Source organism: Centropristis striata, chromosome 4 (genome assembly GCF_030273125.1).
Source record: "Centropristis striata isolate RG_2023a ecotype Rhode Island chromosome 4, C.striata_1.0, whole genome shotgun sequence".
Classification (NCBI taxonomy): domain Eukaryota; kingdom Metazoa; phylum Chordata; class Actinopteri; order Perciformes; family Serranidae; genus Centropristis; species Centropristis striata.
Genome location: NC_081520.1, coordinates 1,836,834 through 1,855,239, shown reverse-complemented (window position 1 = coordinate 1,855,239; position 18,406 = coordinate 1,836,834). Strand labels below are relative to the sequence as shown.

General features: G+C 38.4%; 1 protein-coding gene and 1 long non-coding RNA gene across 2 annotated transcripts in view; both read right to left on the bottom strand.

Annotated features, from left to right (window-relative positions):
* Positions 1–28: 28 nt before the first annotated feature.
* Positions 29–18,406, bottom strand: part of LOC131970616 (uncharacterized) — a 73,326-nt gene continuing 54,948 nt past the window's right edge. Inside the window, exon 2 of the long non-coding RNA XR_009394197.1 lies at positions 29–663. This is a non-coding gene — a long non-coding RNA (uncharacterized LOC131970616). The remainder of the gene's footprint in view (positions 664–18,406) is intronic.
* Positions 29–18,406, bottom strand: part of LOC131970605 (coatomer subunit beta'-like) — a 23,569-nt gene continuing 5,191 nt past the window's right edge. Inside the window, exons 6-22 of the mRNA XM_059332037.1 lie at positions 17,552–17,698; positions 16,828–16,927; positions 16,055–16,197; positions 13,412–13,611; positions 12,547–12,657; positions 12,287–12,375; positions 10,925–11,031; positions 10,700–10,843; positions 8,963–9,093; positions 7,349–7,556; positions 6,915–7,025; positions 5,411–5,625; positions 5,204–5,296; positions 4,798–4,978; positions 4,567–4,638; positions 2,735–3,907; positions 29–1,618 (exon numbers count right to left, since the gene is read on the bottom strand). Of these exons, the coding sequence (XP_059188020.1) occupies positions 1,529–1,618; positions 2,735–3,907; positions 4,567–4,638; positions 4,798–4,978; positions 5,204–5,296; positions 5,411–5,625; positions 6,915–7,025; positions 7,349–7,556; positions 8,963–9,093; positions 10,700–10,843; positions 10,925–11,031; positions 12,287–12,375; positions 12,547–12,657; positions 13,412–13,611; positions 16,055–16,197; positions 16,828–16,927; positions 17,552–17,698 (3,315 nt within the window). The 3' untranslated portion in view covers positions 29–1,528. The remainder of the gene's footprint in view (positions 1,619–2,734; positions 3,908–4,566; positions 4,639–4,797; positions 4,979–5,203; positions 5,297–5,410; positions 5,626–6,914; positions 7,026–7,348; positions 7,557–8,962; positions 9,094–10,699; positions 10,844–10,924; positions 11,032–12,286; positions 12,376–12,546; positions 12,658–13,411; positions 13,612–16,054; positions 16,198–16,827; positions 16,928–17,551; positions 17,699–18,406) is intronic.

Below are 18,406 nucleotides of genomic sequence, written 5' to 3'. Positions count from 1 at the left end.
AGTAAAATAACTTGAAGCCTGGATAATATAGACTTAACCTCATTTATTTCATTTGTCAAGTCTGGATACATTGTACCATCCATCCTTTTAACAAAAGAAAAGGGGAAACATGGCACATGTAACAGAAACTGGAGTTTATCTACAGTTCAGGTTTTTAAAAAGTAAACATGCACCAAACTATTACACATCAACAACAAAGAGGTAACAAAGACACTAAAGGTGCATCTCAATACATTAGAATATGATGGAAAAGTCCATTTCCAGTAGTTCAAGTCAAATAGCCCCAACCAAGTATTTAGTCATATAGATGGACATACTTTTCAGAGGACAACATTTCCATATTAAACATACTTTATAAAATGCTTATAATGACCTATTTGTAATGCTAGTAGACTAATTTAGATTTAGTAGGCTGTTTTATCTTCATTGTAGGGCTAAAATGACAAACAAAAGAGCCACTGTTGGCTGAAAAAAGAGAAAACATGTTTTTATTAAACCTTTTCTTGCAAAGCAGAAGCGACAGAAACAAAACTTTTTTAAAATTGGTCTTTTGTAATATTCAAATTTTTTGAGACACTGTATTTTAGGTCTTCAATAAATGTAAGCCATAATTAGAAGAAATTAAATAAAGACATTAAATGTTTCATTCTGTGTGTAATGGATCTATATAATATGTTATTTCCACTTTTTGAATTGAATTACTGACATAAATAAACCTTTATGATATTCAAATGTATTGAGATGCACCTGTATAACCAAATGATGGATTTGTCCAAGTCCTGGCTTGTTCAACATGTTTTAATGCATACTGTGTATAATAATGACACGACACAGGCAGCCTTGTCCCAGATAGAAATTCAAGAATACTGCTCTGATCAGCTAAAAACCTGCAGGAATGTTAAGGGAAAGTAAAGGGTTAAATTTCACTTTAAGGTGCCCTGGTAGCTCACCAGGTACAGCATTGGATACTTAAGGCTGCTGTTTGTCTCACTAATAAATCAGAAATGCCACTAATATTTAAAAAAAAACAAACCTCACTTCAAGATTGAAAGCAATATTCAAACTCAAAGTATTCCCTAATGGCTGGATAACACCGTGATCAACAGCGGTGTCACACTGTGAGGTATGAGGAGGAAAGAGAGGTAAGAAGGAGTTTTTCAACAGTTTCAATGCTGCTGCAGTCAGCTGGTGAAGCATATGGCACTTAGATCTTTAATGTAAACAGATGATACTTACATTAGTAATGTAAAAGAACTCTTACCACAAGATGATTGTTGCAGTATTGCTGAAAATGCAAATTTGTAGTGTAAATAATTAATTTGAGGTCAATCCTGCCTTCTTGGCTGTGTACAGTACCGCCAATTTATTTAAAAAAAAACAAACAGATAACGCACATCTTAATATACAATTTAAGTCCACAGCCAAGAAAGCATTTGCTGGTTCCTTAAGGTTAAATATATTTTTATGCAGGCTGGCAGCTTATCATTGTCTGGAGTTCTTTGGTCGCTGAAAACAAACTGAAAGGTTCCTAATCACTCAAGAGTTCGTCATCCAGGTTGACATCTGATGTGTCGATGTCTTCCAGGTCAAAATTGTCCAGATCCAGATCATCCAGGGCCTGCAGGGAGCAAGGTTATTATAGTTAACGAAAACTAGAATTGAAAAAACATTTTCGTTAACTGAAATAAAAATAAAAACTAGAGTTTTTAAAAAAACGATAACTAACTGAAACTGTATTGCGTGGTTACAAAACTAACTAAAACTACGGTAACTAAAATTATTTATTATTTGAACATGCAACACATGGTGAATATGTTTACTGAGACTTGGATGTTTACACTCCAACCAAAATTCAAAACAGTTAATAACCTTATTGGGGCTGAGATGATAAACCAAAGGAAATAAAGGCAAAATTTATTATGACCACTTTCTCGCACCCAACATATACCCCATTACAAAAAAACTAAAACTAACACTAAAACTAATAAAAACTAAACTAAAACTAAGCATTTTCAAAAACTAAAAACTAAGCTAAAACTAGAAAACTCACTCTTAAAACTAACTGAATTTGAAAACAAAAATTCACAACGAAATTAAAACTAAAACTAATGAAAAATCCAAAACTATTATAACCTTGGCAGGGAGAAAAACAAATGAAATGTGTGAAGTAAAGGCATCACATTGAAGGACACAAGAAGATCATGGATTTATACTGTAGGTGCACAGAGTTTCTGATCAACCAACAATCATCTGTCTCTGTATTCTGACAGAAGACCAGAAGGGGGCGTGGTTTATACCAGAGGTCACGTTAAGGCGGAGTCTAGATAGTCTAGACGGAATTGTCCAAAAAGTGAAAGTGAGGAGCATTTATGGGTACAAGTCAGAAACTGGCCTACTTTACTTATTTCAAGGGTGCTGAATAAAAAAAAAATGGTTCCCAAGCGAAATTTTGAGTTTTTGACTCTCATTTGCATATCAAAATGGCGGCCAAATTGCCCATCTTGCTCAGTTGTTGGACCATTTTTTTTTGTAAGTAGGCAATCAAAGATGAGGAAATTAAGTTTCTAGATCTATAGTCTAGGGTCAGAGCAAGGATATAGTGGAGGCTCAGTGTCTTTTTATGTATATTTATATATATGCAAAATACCAACTTTTAAGGTGAAATTAAGCATTATTTGTGTGGTTTTTTCAAGGTCGACATAAATATTCAATCAATATCACTTTTAAATGTTACCTCTTCGTTGATGTCTGCCTCCAGGTCCTCGGCCAGCTCCTCAGCTCCCTCAGGACCCGCCTCCTGCTCTACAGGAGCTGCTACAGGGACTAACAGCTCCGGCTCCAGAGGCACAGCAGGATCCAGGCCGTCCCCAGGCCTGACTGGGAGAACTTCATCCTGATCTGTTTCCTGTGCTGCGACAGGCTTCAATAATGGCATTGTGGCTTGAAGAGGGTCTAGCAGTGGATCAAGGGCCAAGTCTGGAAAGTTCTGGACCTGGACAGGCGCATGGTGCTCTGGACTGGCTGTGCTTTCGAAGGAGATGAGCTCCTCTACTGCTACAGCTCCCCCAGACACATGAGGCTCCTCTGCTGATGTATCTGTGATGCTCGCTGCTTCCAGTTCTTCCACAGGTTCTAGAGGTTCTACTGTGCTGACTAGGACACTCTCTGTTACTATGGTTTTTGTTTCCACTATTTGAATTGATGTTTCTTCTGTTGCCATGATGGTTTGCGATGTTGTCTCCATGAGATATGTTTCAGAAACACAGGCAGCCGACACAGCATCCGCTGTCTCAACTGAAGGTACCACATCTTCCTCAGGACTGGACTGTACCATCTCTGGCTCTGCGGGGGGAATCTCTGTGGTGGACTCCTCTGATTCATCCTCCTCAGAGGACACAGATTCTGCTAGCTTTGGTTCAACATGCTCTTCTGTTACTGTGACAGGCAGAGGAGATGCTGCGGTTGGGATGGATTCTTCTTCTGTTGCTGAAACAGGATCAATGATCTCCTGTTTTAGTGGAATGGGTTCCTCTGCTACTGCTGGTTCTGCAGGTGCCGCCTCTGTCACTGCTGCTGGTTCTGCAGGTGCAGCCACTTTCACTGCTGCTGGTTCTGCAGGTGCCGCCTCCGTCACTGCTGCCGGTTCTGCAGGTACAGCCACTTTCACTGCTGCTGGTTCTGCAGGTGCCGCCTCCGTCAGTGCTGCTGGTTCTGCAGGTGCAGGCTCCGTCAGTGCTGCTGGTTCTGCAGGTGCAGGCTCCGTCAGTGCTGCTGGTTCTGCAGGTGCAGGCTCCGTCAGTGCTGCTGGTTCTGCAGGTGCATGCTCCGTTAGTGCTGCTGGTTCTGCAGGTGCATGCTCCGTCAGTGCTGCTGCCATGACTGTTTCATTTACGCTCAGCACCACTTCCTGTATACAGAACAAGCAGAATTACAATTCTGTTTTAAAGGATAGGTTCGTAACTCCTTTAAAAAATAGTTTGTAAACATTATTTCTGGTTAATTATGTCTCCCCTTTAATAACACCAATTTGTATTGTATTTGATATGGTTGTAAAACCTGATTAGTCACCTTCACAATGAGGTACAACTTGTAAGGATCGTGCATTTGTGGAATGAGCAACACAGCTAAATTTGTGGGTAGTGCCCAAAAGAAATGTGCCAAAATCCTCTGCAATATTCTCCAGTTATACCTTCAACAATTGATCCCAAATTATCACAGACACTCATTAATTGAGCCAAAATAGCCCAATATTGCTATTTGACACATTTGTTTTGTCCCACTTTCCCAGAGTCTCATTACATCAACTACTGTATTTCTTTAACCAAGTCACACACAATTTGGCTATTCTATACATACACTTCTTTTGGATTTTGATAACTAATATAATATTTTTTAACATTCACTTAGTGTCCCCTGGAACAGTTTGAAGCCACTTTCAATGAATATTTTACATTCAGTTAATTACAAATTCTCCCCAGCACTTCGCTCTCTCTTTTTCCAGTTATAGGTTCAGTTAAAGGAGGATAAACTGGTGATAACAGATGATGGAGATGTGTAAATTCTCACCTCTGGCTCAATGGTCCCTCCTTTGGACACAAAACTTGCAGATTCCTCCAGGACATTACGGTCCTCATTTGGCTGAAGAATAGAAACACAAACAAGCAAAATGTAAATCCAAACACAACTCTCAGAATATAAACGATTCAATAGTTCAGAAGTGAACCAAGTTCTGTGAGTCATTTAGAATTAAAAAAAAAAAATCCTCCATCTATTAAAGTTCCTCCAACTTCCACTGACCATGATGAGGGGGTACTCTGCAGCCGGCCTGACCCCGACATGAGTCTCCTTCAGGTACTCTTCAGCCAGCAAGGCTTGCTGGAGGCCGGGGAACAGGTTGCTGTACTGCGAGGGGTCAGCCAGAGCATCTGCTGCCTTCTGGTTCACCTTGGACAGACTCTCCTTCCACAGCTTCACCACCCTGGAGGAAGACGAGAGCAACAATAATGCAGAATGTAAACACACACATACAGATATTCAAATTATCAAAAACTTTCAGGAACTGCATAATTATTCTGATTTGGACTTGTCTCCAGGACATGTTGGATAAAAGATGAATATATGCTGACAGACAGACAGAGCCAGTACTCTGGAGTACAGCACTCTGGCATATTGCACGCTGTACACTCAATGGAAACAAGTTTACCTCGACACATGGCTGGGCAGATATGTCCGTGCCAGAAATGCAGCCTCTGGCAGCCGATCTGTTGCGATGAGAAGGTCCAGACATTTGTCCACTCTGGGCAAGAACAGAAAAGTGCAAAAAAATAATATATATATGAACAACTTGGATGATATCTGGATTCAAAAATAACTCTTTTTACATTCCTCATCCTCTTCTTCGTCCACTCACCGTCCCTGCATGAAGTAGGTGAGGAAGGCCACGTTGGTCTTCCCGTCCCTCTCGGCCCCCTCGGCTAATTTGCCCACCATGCTGGTGTTGCCCGAGGCGGTGGCCAACAGCAGTAATCCCCCGTAATCCTGAGCCTGGTGCAGACACTCCTGAGCCAGGCTGAACTGGCACTTTGTGGTGGCGAGCTCTGCCAGCTGCTTCCATTTGTGCTCTGACTGGAGTCCCCACAAGCCAAGGAGCCAAAGAGACAGGAGAGGATTATCACAGGAGGAGGAGCAGGGACCTCCACTACACACTGTGAAGCTCTCACTGAGTCTGGGAGGCCAAGCTGTGACTCACCCTGCAACACTAAACACTGATTCTGTTAACAGTATCCTGCATGTTACACAGCTAACTCTATGGAGTCTTGGGCTATTTTGTCCATTTTTGAATTCTTTTCATGTCTTTGTAAGTCATTTTGTGTCTTTTTTTGGTCATTTTGTGTCTTTTTTGTCATTTTGTGTCTTTTTTTGGTCATTTTGTGTCTTTTTTTAGTCCTTTAGTCCAACATAAAATGTGATTTTGAATCTTTTTTTTACTTTGAAAACACAATCATGCTCAATAAAGAATTTTAAATGTTGCAAATGTGCATTAATTTCAGAGTGCACTGAGACATTAAACTGCATCATTTTCAATTAAATTCTGGAAAAGTTGGTGTGTTCTAAAACTTTTGACCAGTAGTGTAGATATACAGTATAAGAAACAGCTTGGGGTTCAGAGTGTTAAATAGAGCTGTAGCTTTTCAAAGTTGCAGTTTGACTGACAACCGATGTTGCACATATTGTGTCAGTTCTGTATACTAAGCACTAAAACAGTATACTATGATAATTAGAGGCAGCTTTCGTCTTACGCGTGTGTGTGTGTGTGTGTGTGTGTGTGTGTGTGTGTGTTCTTGTATTTCCTACATAGTGAGGACCAGGACACATTTCTAACTAACATAGTGAGGACATTTTTGCAAAGTGAGGACATTTCGGCCGGTCCTCACTTCTTTAAAGGCTTTTTTGAGATTTCAGACTTTGTTTTAAGGGTTAAAGGTTACATGATAATGATAATTAACTGAAACTGTATTGTGTGGTTACAAAACTAACTAAAATTATAGTGAAAATGTCCTTCGTTTTTGTCTTTGTCAAATTTTTTCATACATAATGAAGATGGATCAGACAAAGAAAATAAAGGCAAAATTTACTGTGACCTCTTTTAATCTGCCACCCAACAAATACCCCATTACAAAAAACTACAACTAATAAAAACTAAAGCATTTAAAAAAAAAAAATACTAATTTGAAACTAGCAAACTCACTCTAAAAACTCATTAAAACTAATTGAATTTGAAAACAAAAATTCACAACAAAATTAAAACTAAAACTAATGAAAAATCCAAAACTATTATAACCTTGCAAGGGAATTCACTGTTACAATGAGGGTCCTCACAAAGATAGAAGTACAAGAATGTGTGTGTGTCTGACCTCTGCCTCCAGGGCCAGTTGGTAGGCTATCTTGAGCTCTCCCAGCTGCAGGGCCAGTTCAAACCTGTGTTCTGGGTCTGTGGACACGGCCAGGGCCTGCTGTCTGAAGCCCTGCACAACACAAGAAAACACAGCAAGCACATCAATATTTCATCCATATATTCTGCTCCGTCATCTGTTGGTGTGGGAAGCTCAGCTGCCAACAGTGAAAGATGAAATATGTGAAAGTAAAGTGGTGGAGGAGACTGTGTGCGATCCTTATGATGTATATATTTTAAAAGAAACACACAAGAACTGCGCCCAAAAGGTTTTCCTCCATCTGGCTGCCTGATGTTTTGTAAATTATGCATTCCATAGCCAAATCCTGAATCTGTATTCAGTTCAAGCAGCAGAGGGAGAAAGCAAAGAGCTGCATAAACAGAGGAGGACTGTACCTGTTTCTCCAGAAAGTGGGCTACCCGGGTCCTCTGCTCCTTGGGGATTGTGGGTAGGACCTTGTCGGCGGTGGTGAAGTCCCTCCTCATGACGGCCGTCTGGTACTCCAGCATGGACAGCAGCAGGGAGTAGCTGATGATGTTCAGCTCCTTGTCTCCCAGGTAGAGACGGTCGTCCTTAGGGATGTAGCCCAGCAGATACATGGTCCTGCACAGGACAAAGATCCTCTTTGAGAATTAGAGAATTAGGCCCCGTTTACACCAGGACGCTCGCGGGTAAAAACGACAAAATATTTTATGGGAAGTGCCTTTCGTTTAGACGGTGACGGCGTTTTTGGGGGCTTAAAAACGCAAAAATCTGAAACCACCTTCCAAAGTAACAGCTGTTAATCTATGGAACAAATTGGAGAAAGACTTGAAAACTTGCAATACCATTAACTTATTCAAAAAATTACTTAAAAATAGGATGATTCATTTATATAAGTTATGTGTAATGAGTAATAAGCTTCTTTCTTTTCTCTCTTTTGTGACTGCTTATTTCTTTTGTTGATAAATAACAGATTGTACATTTCTAAATTTTAAATTTACTTGAGTTGTAACAGTGACCAGTGAACTGATCTGCTCACGTCACGTATGTGTTTACGTCACATACATGCTCCAGGACAGGAAATAAAGAAACGTGGGATTATTTCCATGGTGGGACCTTCAAGCTGCTCTGGCAGCTCTAATAAACTTACAGGAGTCTTTCCACCAAATGTCCAGGATATGTACAGATAGTATTAGTGAACAGAGAAGGATCTGGAATTACCTCCATCACATTCTGGATGCAGCGATTGGTGGGAGGAGCCAGACGGCTGTGAACGAGACCTGGGAGATCTAGTGATGGAGGAGAACTTTGTGGAAGGAGTAGCTGATGAAAATGTGTGGCGTGAAAACTTCTGCATGCCCAAAGATGCTCTTATGGCTTTAAGTGATGCCGCCTGGCTGCATACAATCACATTTCACACACTTTTGCGTCACCGTATGCAGCAGATTTCCTCCTGAAAACGCTCGTCTAAACGCGGAATAAAAAGTGAAGACAAGACGCCACTTTTGCGTCTTCTGTTCAGACCGTCCTCGTGTAAACGTAGCCTTATTGATGCTTTCTATAATTTACTGGATAGAAATGGAAAGCAAGAGAAAGATGGTCGGCTTGAGGTGGCTGACGGTGGCTGCAGAAGCATTTGGGTCCATTCATTTCAATACAAAATGAGAAAACTTCTCACTTGATTTATTACTTTAGAAATTCTTTTTAGGACAACACTATGGTCTCAATCACTAGTAAAAAATCTTCTTCAAGACACTTTCATGTTAATAGTTCTAATAATGGCCCCATTTAGAAGAAAACATAAGATGAAGAATCGTATGATTTGGGGGCGGGGCTACCTTTGATTGACAGGTCACTAACAAGACGAGCCTTCATCAGGAGAGAAGCAGAACAATGCGTATCCACGGCAACGTGTCAATAAAGTTATATTTATATATATAAAAAAGGACATTTACCGGTTTCGTCTCATAGCTTATTTGAACGTTTTGCTCTATATTTATACAGCCTATGGTAAATATGCATTGTACCTGTCCAGGTGAGCGATAGTGATAATCTCTCCTCCAACATAGTAGTTCAGTCTGTTCAGAGAGCTGGTGTAGATGAAGCAGTCACCCACCCAAAGTCCTGTCTTCACCACCTCCGGGACCTCCCCCAGCACCTGCTCACAGCAGGAAAAGACACAAATATAAAGACATAAATAAAGATAATAAACATAATAAACAGGAATTACTGACAGATTTTCACATTTCAGAGTGTCCATGAGTGTCTACAGGAAAAACTAACCAAATATAAGCCTTGTGATATTAAAATCGCTTCAATCAGCTGAAACAAATATTCACTGAAAACTAAACAGAATTTTGCAGGCTGTTTACACAGAACTGAGAGGAGAGGACAGGAGAGGTGGCAAGTAGTGACTGTAGAAATGTAAACAGTTGCATATTGTCATACTCCTTTTTAGATGTTATATATAAGGAGCTCTCAACAGCTGTCACTTGGATTATTAAAATAAATAAAAAATGTATATGCATATGAATGTATAGCATGTAAAGCCCACATTTTCCGCCAATATAGGTAACACTTGTGGGCAATATTTCCTCAATTTTTGTAAAAGAAATTGTATGAACTTCTCCCTACTTCTAGCCATGATTGTGTCACATTTCTGTTCTGTCCTGGTGCTTTTATTTTGTGTTTCTCTGTGAGTCCGCTTTTTCAGTCCTCATCCCTATGGTCCAGTGTATCAGACTGTGCTTTTTCATTGAAGTGCAGGACTTTTTTATATTGCCATGAAAAAGAAATCCATGTTGAAAAAAGTGTGACCTAAGACCTGAAACTCCTTGGGTTTGGTTAAGTTGCATTATATAGCTTGTTTTTCATGTTTGTATATTTTCTAGGTGGTTAACAATGTTTTGATGCTTTTATTTTGAAAAGATGTCATCCAGTGTGAAATGGGTGCTTTTATTTTGAAAGGAAATAACAGGTGGAACGGTTAAATGAAAAGCAAATAGTAAATAATAACGAGTGCTTTGTAATTCATATAAAGTTGATATAAAGTATCAAAACGGATTCTATAGTGTTGTCTTAACTATTATGTTTATTTGCTAATATTTGGCCCGCGAGGAAATACCAAATGACAACCAGAGCTGGCCCGCCGGTATTATACAGCGCAAATAATACTACAAATCCCAGAATGCTCTGCTGGTGTTCTGGCTTGAACACAGTAGATCATGTGGAGCAAACTGAGCAACAATTAAAGTTGTCTTTATGCACTTTTTCTTGCTAGTCCAAGGCTTGAATGGCTGCACATTCATTGAAGGATATTATTATTAGTCATTTGGTTTATTATTGTTATTTTATTCTCACATTTATTTTTAGCCTGTGGAAAAAGATTACTGTTAAATTTAAATTTAAAGAAGGCCGCATATAAAATAAAGGGACATACGATTTTTATTTAAATTTTATTTAAGAAATGAATGCCATTGATGTGTTTGTTTGTTTTATTTGATATTCGATTTTGCATGTTTGCAATATTAAGTTATATCAAGCTTTGCTTGTTCCATTTCGTTTGAACTTGTTTAGGTCAATTTTTTCAATAAATATCAATGTTGGCCCAGTTTTAAATTTTTATAAAGTTTTAAATTTTGGCCCACTGTGTATTTGAGTTTGACACCCCTGGTCTACTGTCATCCAGCCAGGGATGCTACAAAGACCAATTTAACAACAAAAAACACCATCTTGTGTACATCCCTGCACATTCGTCCTCTGACCTCAAAGGCGCCCTCTATCCCGTCCTCCGTGATCTCCTCCTTGGCCTCCTGGGCCTCTGTTACTCTCTCTGCTAGGTAGCGCAGTACGAAGAAAGACTCGTCTGTACCGATGCAGACCAGCTCCCCAGAGTCAGACCAGAAGATCTAAAGACACAAATACAAGATGTTAGAAGAGGGAACGAGACAGAGAGCTGGAGATGAAACAGCTGTTTCACTATGACTCACATGTTTGGGCTGGATCTCCACACGGCGGATCAGCTCAGCACTCTCCCAGTCATAGAAGGCCAGCCCACTGTTGGACCTCACTCCCAGTAAGAAGCCACCAAAGATACCTGGTGGAACAGGAAGTTACTGAGCATTAGACATACACAGTAGGGACGGGAATAATTCATCAGTGATCCATTAATGGCCGTTAAGAATTTGGTCGATCACATGGAATTTTTAATCAATCTATGTATTTTTTTATTTTGATTTTATCTCTGACTGTGTATCAGTATCACTGAACTGAATTTCAGTTAGCAAACTGAAAGTTGTAATCAGTGGTGGAACAAGTATTCAGATCCCTTACTTCAGTAAAAGTACTAATACCAAGATGTAAAATGACTCCACTACAAGTAAAAGTCCTGCATTCAAAACTTACTGAAGTAAAAGTACAAAAGTATCAGCATGAAAATGTACTTAAAGTATCAAAAGTAAAAGTACTCGTTATGCAGAATGGACCCACTCAGATTGTTAAATATATTATAAATACATATTATTAGATTATTATTATTATTGGTGCATTTATGTAAGCAGCGGTTTATTTTCTCAAGATAGGGCTCATTTGAACTATTTAATATATTGTTAGGTTTAATTTTTAAAAACTTTAAACTTATCTTATTTTTTATATTAAATCTCGACCTGAAAAGTAACCAAAACTGTCAGATAAATGTAGTGGAGTAAAAAGTACAACATTTGCCTCTAAATGTAGTGGAGTAAAAGTATAAAGTTATATAAAATGGAAATACTCAAGTAAAGTACAAGTACCTTAAAATTGTACTAAAGTACAGTACTTGAGTAAATGTACTTAGTTACATTCCAACACTGGTTGTAATAACAATGATAAAACACACAGAAATACAAGAGTATTAATTTGACCAAAACTAGCTTACTGTATCAAACCTTGCTAGCATCAATTACTGAGTTTAATCTTTGATCCAAAACTTATTTAAACACAAAACACTTTTAAATATATATAGATTACTGTGAAAACTAACTTCATGTCTCTTCAGGGGCTAAAACATAAAACATTGAACTCCTTCACATTTTATTTAGTTTAATCTCACCTGAGTTAGTTTTTACGATTGAGAGGATCAAGTCTCTTTTCGTCCTTTCAAAGTAAAAGCATCTAGTATTAGTATTGTATACATTTCTTTTATTTTGCGAATGTATACATGTAGCGATTGATTGGTTACTTGATCGTTAACGTCATAGACAATTGAGTTGGCAGGTTTCCTCCAAATGACTATCCCTAATACACAGTATTATACTAAATCCATATATAAACAAACAGTTTATTCAGATGACAGAATAGGAAATAAAACTCACCTTCAGCCCCAAACTCAGGTTTAAAAGCTTTCTTCTCTTTGAAGTTCTTAAATAGTTTGACCATACTGCTGCCTTCCCTTATGGCATACCTATAAAGATAATGAACATGGAAAGGGATTTTTACAGTTATAACTAGTAGGAATACATGTTGAAAACTATCCTTAGAGTCAGATAAGTAAATGAAAACCATTCTGATGTTCATGCACTACATATGGTTAGCTGGCAACAACAAATATCAAAGTATTTGTTTAAGAACTTACTGGGATGAGTCGTGGGCCCAAACGAACTCTTGTGCTGAGCCGAAGCTCTTGTTCCTCAGAGCCATGGCCGTGTAGATGATATACTCTCCGTCTCCACACACCACCACAAACCTGCAGACACACAAATACACACAAATATTCACTGGAAATCAGACAGAACTGCAGGCTGTTTACACAGAGCAGAGAGGAGAGGACAGGAGAGGAGAGGTTGTAAAAATGCAAATTGTTCAATATGTATGGCGTCTCAACATCCATGACACTTGTGGCCACTTGGAAAAGTGTTGTATATATGAATATAAATATTATTTAAATGTTTTAAATTATATGTTGTATAAATACATTTGTTTAAATACAACTCTGTGTGTGTGTGTTTATGTCATCATAACTCTGTTATTATCACAAAAGATGTTTTTAAGTTGTTCCAACTTCTAGTTACTTCTACTGCATGTCAATAAATTAGAAAGAAAGAAAGTAAGTGAGTGAGTGAGTGAGTGAGTGAGAGAGAGAGAGAGACAGAAAGAAAGAAAGAAAGTAAGTAAGTAAGTAAGTAAGTAAGTAAGTAAGTAAGTAAGTAAGTAAGTAAGTAAGTAAGTAAGTAAGTAAGTAAGTAAGTAAGTAAGTAAGTAAGTAAGTAAGTAAGTAAAGAAAGAAAGAAAGAAAGAAAGAAAGAAAGAAAGAAAGAAAGAAAGAAAGAAAGAAAGACAGTCAGTCAGTCAGTCAGTCAGTCAGTCTGTCTGTCTGTCTGTCCATCTATCCATCTACATCTAAAAACAATTGGATTTGATAGAGCATAAAGTAAAGGAACTGGTTCTCCTCAGCTCTGGATCAGTCTATAATCTCTGGTTCTCTGGTTCTCCTGTCTCACCTCCCGTTGGGGCTGTGCTGGATGGTCTGGGGGAAGATCTCACAGCTGCCCATGTCTTTAACCCCCAGCGGCAGCCTCTCTCCATCTTTGACCTCCGTGTCTCCCATGGCCTTCAGGTTGGCCTGCTGCACCTCGGAGTGGCGAGCCCACATGACCTTCCCGCTGGCGTCCATGGACATGGCCGGCTCCTCCCGACCCAGCTGAGACAGAGAGGGGGAGCAGACAGGAGAAGCAGCAGGAGGTGCAGCAGCAGGATGGGTGGTGAGGAAAGAGGGGCACCATTTTATTAGAACAGGTCAACAAATATTCTTTCAGTTTACACAGTGTAATCTGCTCCAACTGATGGTGTATTATATGACTGTATAGTCTAGACGGAATTGTCCAAAAAGTGAAAGTGAGGAGCATTTATGGGTACAAGTCAGGAACCGGCCTACTTTACTTATTTCAAGGGTGCTGCATCCAAAAAAATGGTTCCCAAGCGAAATTTTGAGTTTTTGACTCTCATTTGCATATCAATATGGCGGCCAAATTGCCCATCTTGCTCAGTCGTTGGACCATTTTCCCCAAGTTTTTTGTAAGTAGGCAATCAAAGATGAGGAAATTAAGTTTCTGGATCTATAGTCTAGAGTCAGAGCAAGGATATAGTGGAGGCTCAGTGTCTTTTTTATGTATATTTATATATGCAAAATACCAACTTTTAAGGTGAAATTAAGCATTATTTGTGTCATTTTTAAGGCCGACATAAATATTCAATCAATATCACTTTTAAATGTTCCAGTTGGTATTTTGCACATTAAATACTTGACAGATAATGTTATTTTTATGTTAATTTTCAGTCCAGAGTTCTACACTTTGTGTGTTGAGAATCTAAGAATGTTATATACACTGGATTTGAAACAACAGATTATAAAACTATTGGGTTAAATTGCAACAACTACAACGACTGCAACCAAAAAAAAACCTCCTGAAAATGTAACAAAAATGTGATTACAATATCAGTCAGTATGTTTTACTACATTATTGGCTTTTATTACATTTTCAATCGAGTTTAGTGCAAATTTGATTACATTATAAGGAAATGATTACATTATAGGGTGCTAAAAGCTCTTTCTGAGAGGAAACTGAGCCTGTTATACTCTCTTCAAAGCCACCAGACTCCTTTAAAATAACAGTAATTTTATCTTGCAGAATGCAGGAGTTGCTGGTCTACCGCTGCCTCAACCCTTCATTTGTTTGTGTTTTTGGTGGATCAGAACAAACACTTTTAAACAAACTAACTAACCGTGACTAACAGTGGCGTACCAGCAACTTGTGTTTTCTGTGAGGTATAATTACTGTTTTTGTCAAAGGAGTTTGGTGGCTTGGAAGGATAAGATAAATACATATAGCACTGCCCTAAACTGTTATTTACTTTTTTAGGTGGCTAAATTACTACATTTTGAGGTAAATCTTGCACCTTATACTTCACTACATTTAGCTTTAGTTACTTTTCAGGTCGAGATTTAACATAAAAACGTGATAAAGTCAAAGTGATTAGACATAAAAGTAGTTAAAATTCAAATATTTACATGAATGCATCAAAAATAATAATGTAATAATATATTTAGAATATATAAAAAACAATCTGAGTGGGCCCATTCTGTATAACGAGTACTTTTACTTTTGATACTTTAAGCATAATTTGATGCTGATACTTTTGTACTTTTACTTCAGTAAGTTTTGAATGCAGGACTTTTACTTGTAGTGGAGTCATTTCACAGTGTGGTATTAGTACTTTTACTGAAGTAAGAGATCTGAATACTTCTTCCACCACTGACTGTAGATAATAAACTAACTATGGATAAGTACCTCATTCATCCCCACTTAAAAAAATTGGATCTATCCCCTTTAACCCATTGAAGCCTGGAAAGCATTACCGCATTTCTACCATTGAAACCGGGAGCGCTGTTGCGTCACTCTACCATTAAGGCGGGACAGCGGATATGTCATTTTGTAGTATTTGTATTTTTTTTCACCTATTTTCGGTCTCTTGGCCAATGAAATGCATCAGAATCATGATCAGAATACATGCGGGAGTGTCATTGATTGTGATGATGATATAAGAAATCATGACTGTTTATGTCTTATATTACTTTATGCGTCGTTGAGTACCCTGAAAAATGCAATATATAAAATGTATTATTATTATTATTATGATTTTTTTTTTTATTACAGTAGGCTAATGAGAACTATGTCTTGTTCTTCCAGTGGTCATATCATGTTAGCATCTTGCTAATGGGCATGTATTAGTATTATGCATAGGATTTTTTATTCAGTCAAATGTAACATTTGCTGAGTTTGTTGATTTTTTAAAAAACTTTATTGAAGGTTTGTACAAATAAACTCAACTTCGTATGAAAGCCACGGGTATAAGCTCTCAAATACTTTTTGAATTTCATTTTTATCTGCTACAGAGGCTGAAAAATCTATTATTTAGTAGGTGTTGAATTTCCAGAAAAACTTCAGGTTTTAGGGGGTCATTTGAAAATCGCCCAGAGGTTTTACAGGCATTTTTTTCCAGGCGCTTTAGGCCTTAATGGGTTAAGATATAAAAATGTCAAACTTGGCAGCTTTTTGCTATAAAACAACAACAACATGGATTACCTTGATGATGATGCTGCCTTCATCATAGCCCAGAGCCACGCTGTTGGAGCCGGGCTGGCCACAGATACACCACACCCTCTCCAGGCCGTAGTTGAGAGTGTTCTCCAGCCGGTAGGTGTTGGAGTGCCACACGCGAACCGTTCCTGCAGAAACAACAGAGAGGTGAAGATGCTGTGGGTCAGTGGCGGTTCTACACAGGGGCCTCCAGGGGCCACTGCCCCTGTGAAGAAGCCTTTGGCCCCTGCTGTGGCCCCTGTGTCAAATTAATAATAAAATGATCAATTTATAACGATGAATGACGGAACAATTCTTACCTATTTTTTGTTCAAACAATATCTCATTGTACACAAAAGGAACCCAGAATGTGTACATTGTATAATAGTTGAATTGTGCAATAAAAGCTTGTGGATATATATAAAAAAAAAGATAATTCTCACTGTACTGCACTTTCAAAATAAAAAAAAAGTAATTGTGCACAAAAATGAGAAATGTCATTGTCGTACAAAAATAGTTGTTATTGTTGGTAAGTCTCATTGTTTCAATCAATGTTTTTGTATCTTCCAAATATACTTAAATTAGATTTTTAAATAACCTAAAATAAAGGATTTGAATGCTTAAATATCATCAGCGTTTTTTAATGTGCCCCTCTGATTACACACTGGCCCCTGCTTGGCCCCCACAGTAAAACTGGTCTAGAACCGCCACTGGCTGTGGGTCAGTGACTGAGTGGCTTTAAAGATATTTCATTGATGTAGAGAACCTAGAGAACCTACCGTCCTCAGAGCCTGTCAGGATGATCGGCAGCTCCGGATGGAAATTCACGCAGGTCACATTCTGGGCGTGACCCTCCAGGGTCTGAACACAGGTCTTGTTCTGGTAGAAAAACACACACAGTGCATAATGTCACTAACAGCATTGTACTAGGCTGTTTATATCTGAACTGATCATGTGTGTATATTAGTATATAACACTAGCCTGGGTATACCCAGACTGCCTTGCACGCTCGATTACATTTCGAACCTGCAGGCAGTCTGGCAACCAGGGCCGTTTCTTAGAACACCCTTGTTTTCTTCAATTTTTTGTTCATTTTAATGTCTGGTAGAATTGAAGGTACATTTATTTGGACAAATATAATGATAACATATACTGATAATAAATCATTATCAAGAAAACTGTCTAGATATCAGCTCTTAAATTAAACTCCTGTGAGCTATTTTGTTGTTATCATTATATTTGTCCAAACACATACATGTACCTTTAGTTGTATGTTAGTATTTTAGTTGTAGGCATTAAAATGAACAAAAAATTGAACTAAACAATGATCTAATGATTTTTTCCATGACTGTATATATGATATGTGGAGACTCAATTTTTTTTTCAAATATTCGTGACACTTGTATCAGAGACAAGGACTTATTGGATATATTGCAGTGAAATACAAGGCCACAATGAGAACAATGTAAAAGGATAGACTTTAGTTGTTTAGTGTCTTGGTACCTGGTAGTCCCAGATCTTGACCAGGCGGTCGTCAGCTCCTGAGATGAGGTAGGGTTTGTCTCCTCCGTTGTAGTAGTCGATGCAGTTCACCCCCTTCTCGTGGCCCTCCAGAGTGAAGTTGGCAGTTCTGGAGCCCAGCTGCCAAACCTGCAGCAGCACAGTGGAAACATGCAGAGAGATGGTGAGAAAACTGGAAAATGTTTAACAAACCAACTCAGAATACAGCAGCTCATCTCTCCATGTATGATACTTTTGTACTTTTACTTCAGTAAGTTTTGAATGCAGGACTTTTACTTGTAGTAGAGTAATTTCACAGTGTGGTATTAGTACTTTTACTGAAGTAAGAGATCTGAATACTTCTTCCACCACTGCAGAGCAGCATCTACTACACAGGAAACATTGTGGCTGAGTACCAGATACAACTACACTATCCAAACTATCCATTTAAACTGGAAGAACAACACACACCTTTTTCTGTTTGGACCCTAAAGCTATCACCTTCTGTGTGCTCTGTCAGGCATTTGCACGTGAGTGTGAGTGTGTGTGTGTGTGTGTGTTCTTGTACTTCCTACATTGTGAGGACCGGAACACGTTTTTAACCAACAGAGTGAGGACATTTTTGCAAAGTGAGGACATTTTGGCTGGTCCTCACTACTTTAAAGGCTTTTTTTAGATTTCAGACTTTGTTTTAAGGGTTAAAGGTTACATGATAATGATAATTAACTCAAACTGTATTGTGTGGTTACAAAACTAACTAAAATTACAGCGAAAATGTCCTTCGTTTTCGTCTTTGTCAACTTTTTTAATACGTAATGAAGATGGATAAGGCAAAGGAAATAAAGGCAAAATTTACTG